We start from the raw sequence: 2079 nt of genomic DNA on the forward strand, positions 1-2079 counted from the left end.
CCATCTGGCTGGCCAGGAAAGAGGCTTGATTTGTAAAGGACTTGTGTTAGCTCTCAAATTCCTTGTGATATAGTCAGCAGCCAACTGCTTCAAGTGGGAAGAAAACACCTCAGGGTGTTTTTGGTTTTTTTTTTTCCTTAAATGCATGAATTTTCTTTTAAATGGAGAGGAAATTTTTACCTATGTCCCATTGCTCCCACCTCAATATTTGTCACTTTCTTATATCAATCATGATTCCACCAAGACATTCCCAGCTCTGTGCAGAGGAACAGAAAGCTTCACTGGTGATGCCAGGCATTGAGACATCTCTTTCCTTCTGCATAGCTTGTGAGCAATGCTGTATTACAACAAATTTGTAGCCACATCTAAACTCACACAATGAACCAATTAAACATCTATGATTTTTTTTTTCTCAAATATATGTCTGAATGCTTACAGGACAGTCTAGATTTTAATCCAAACTTGCACTAACTTAGGCAGCTGCCTCCTGTGCTGTCCATAGGTCATACAATCAGCACATCTGAAAATCAATACACCTCACGGGGCTGAGCACCTGGGTTAATCAAATATAGTTAGCTCCAGAGCGTCTTCTGCATAGTTACAAGATTATAATTGTTAGGGAAAAAAAGAAGACCAGGTATTTTAAAGACATCAACCCCTTTGTTTTTACCTTGTTTGAAATCCACCCCTACTGCAGCTTGATTTTCCTTCCAGAATTGCTCATTAAGTCTAAATCTAGAGAAAACAAAACTCTGGCTGTGTCAGAGGTCCTGGACAGTAGGGAATGAAAGGCTATTCTAGGGCCATCTGTTTCACTGCAAGAAAGGTTTTAGAAAACAAATCCAGACAGTTGATTCATTATAAGATAGACATAAGTTATGAAGATAATCATGGAAACAAATCCTATGAAGACCTCTTAAGTCCCTGGCTGCTATTACTGTTATTTTTTCAGTTAGCACTGGCTACCCACAACACATGAATAATATTATGTACGTCACAGATACAAAACAGCGATAGCTGCAGAGAGCAGGACCTTTGCAATCGGCACATTCAATTAATCTAAAATTATTATAGTTGCTCTACTGGAGCACAGTTGGTGTGGGACACAATCTCAGCAGAGACTGGCTTGTGGGACATGCTCTGACCACAGAGCAAAGTGAGTAGCAAAGGAACTTTGTTGGTGGCAGGGGAAGGTGAGAGGCAACAATTTTTCCCTAAATTATATCTGTGATGAATGTCAAACCTTCATTTAAGCATCCTTCTGTGGAAGCCTGCACCAGGTACCTCTATCATAAATATTAGAGGATGAATTTTCATCCACACGTTCTCTAGTCTTCCTTTATTTGCAGCCCACCAGACTACAATACATGCAGCTGCAACAGGGGACTTGTTATGTAGCCATACAGCAGGCCTGGAAATATACTCCAAACATAAAAAAGTTTTATGCAACCTTGTATTTTCAAAAGCACCTTACAATAATCTGTAGCCAAGCAGCAATAAAGACTTTTAATCACTGTGGTCTGGTCTGTGCTGAAACTAAATACAATCCTATTTCATAAAAACCTGTGGTCACTCAGGGACATCAGTTTCAGTCTGCTTGAGAGGCATGTGTGCCCCATCCAAATGCCTCTCACAGTAACAGATCCAGTATCAGGCTTTCCCAAAAATAAAAACAAACTATGAGCTGACTCTTGAACTCATCAACAGGGCTGGACATCAGAAAGGTTGGGCAGCATGCACATTTCTCCACACAGGATCTCCTGTTGAAGTTGGCATGAGAAGGGGATCTCAGCTGTTGGAGCAGAATTATTGGCAGCAATGTTGAAAAAAACTCCCGGCATCCAAGTGAGACTTCTTCAGATGTTCATTGCCAGGTTGATAAACTAACATTGGAAGAAAGATCAGCTTTACAATAAAATATTTCAGGCCCTTCTCCCTCCCATTCCCTTTCCCCAGATGAAAGAGAGGTGCCCAAAAGCAATGCCTGCTCTGAACTAATCCCACGCAAGAAAAAGGACCTTTGCTCACTAGGCTTTTATGTCCTGTCACTCAGCCACATTTACTTCTGTGTTTGGAGGG

General features: G+C 40.9%; 1 protein-coding gene across 2 annotated transcripts in view; it reads right to left on the reverse strand.

Annotated features, from left to right (window-relative positions):
- Positions 1-1439: 1439 nt before the first annotated feature.
- Positions 1440-2079, reverse strand: part of CAPN9 (calpain 9) — a 27513-nt gene continuing 26873 nt past the window's right edge. For both annotated transcript variants that reach the window (XM_008945853.1, XM_008945852.1), the window contains one exon: positions 1440-1883. In XM_008945853.1, the coding sequence (XP_008944101.1) occupies positions 1857-1883 (27 nt within the window). In that variant the 3' untranslated portion in view covers positions 1440-1856. The remainder of the gene's footprint in view (positions 1884-2079) is intronic.

This window comes from Merops nubicus, unplaced genomic scaffold (genome assembly GCF_000691845.1).
Source record: "Merops nubicus isolate BGI_N331 unplaced genomic scaffold, ASM69184v1 scaffold11248, whole genome shotgun sequence".
Lineage (NCBI taxonomy): Eukaryota > Metazoa > Chordata > Aves > Coraciiformes > Meropidae > Merops > Merops nubicus.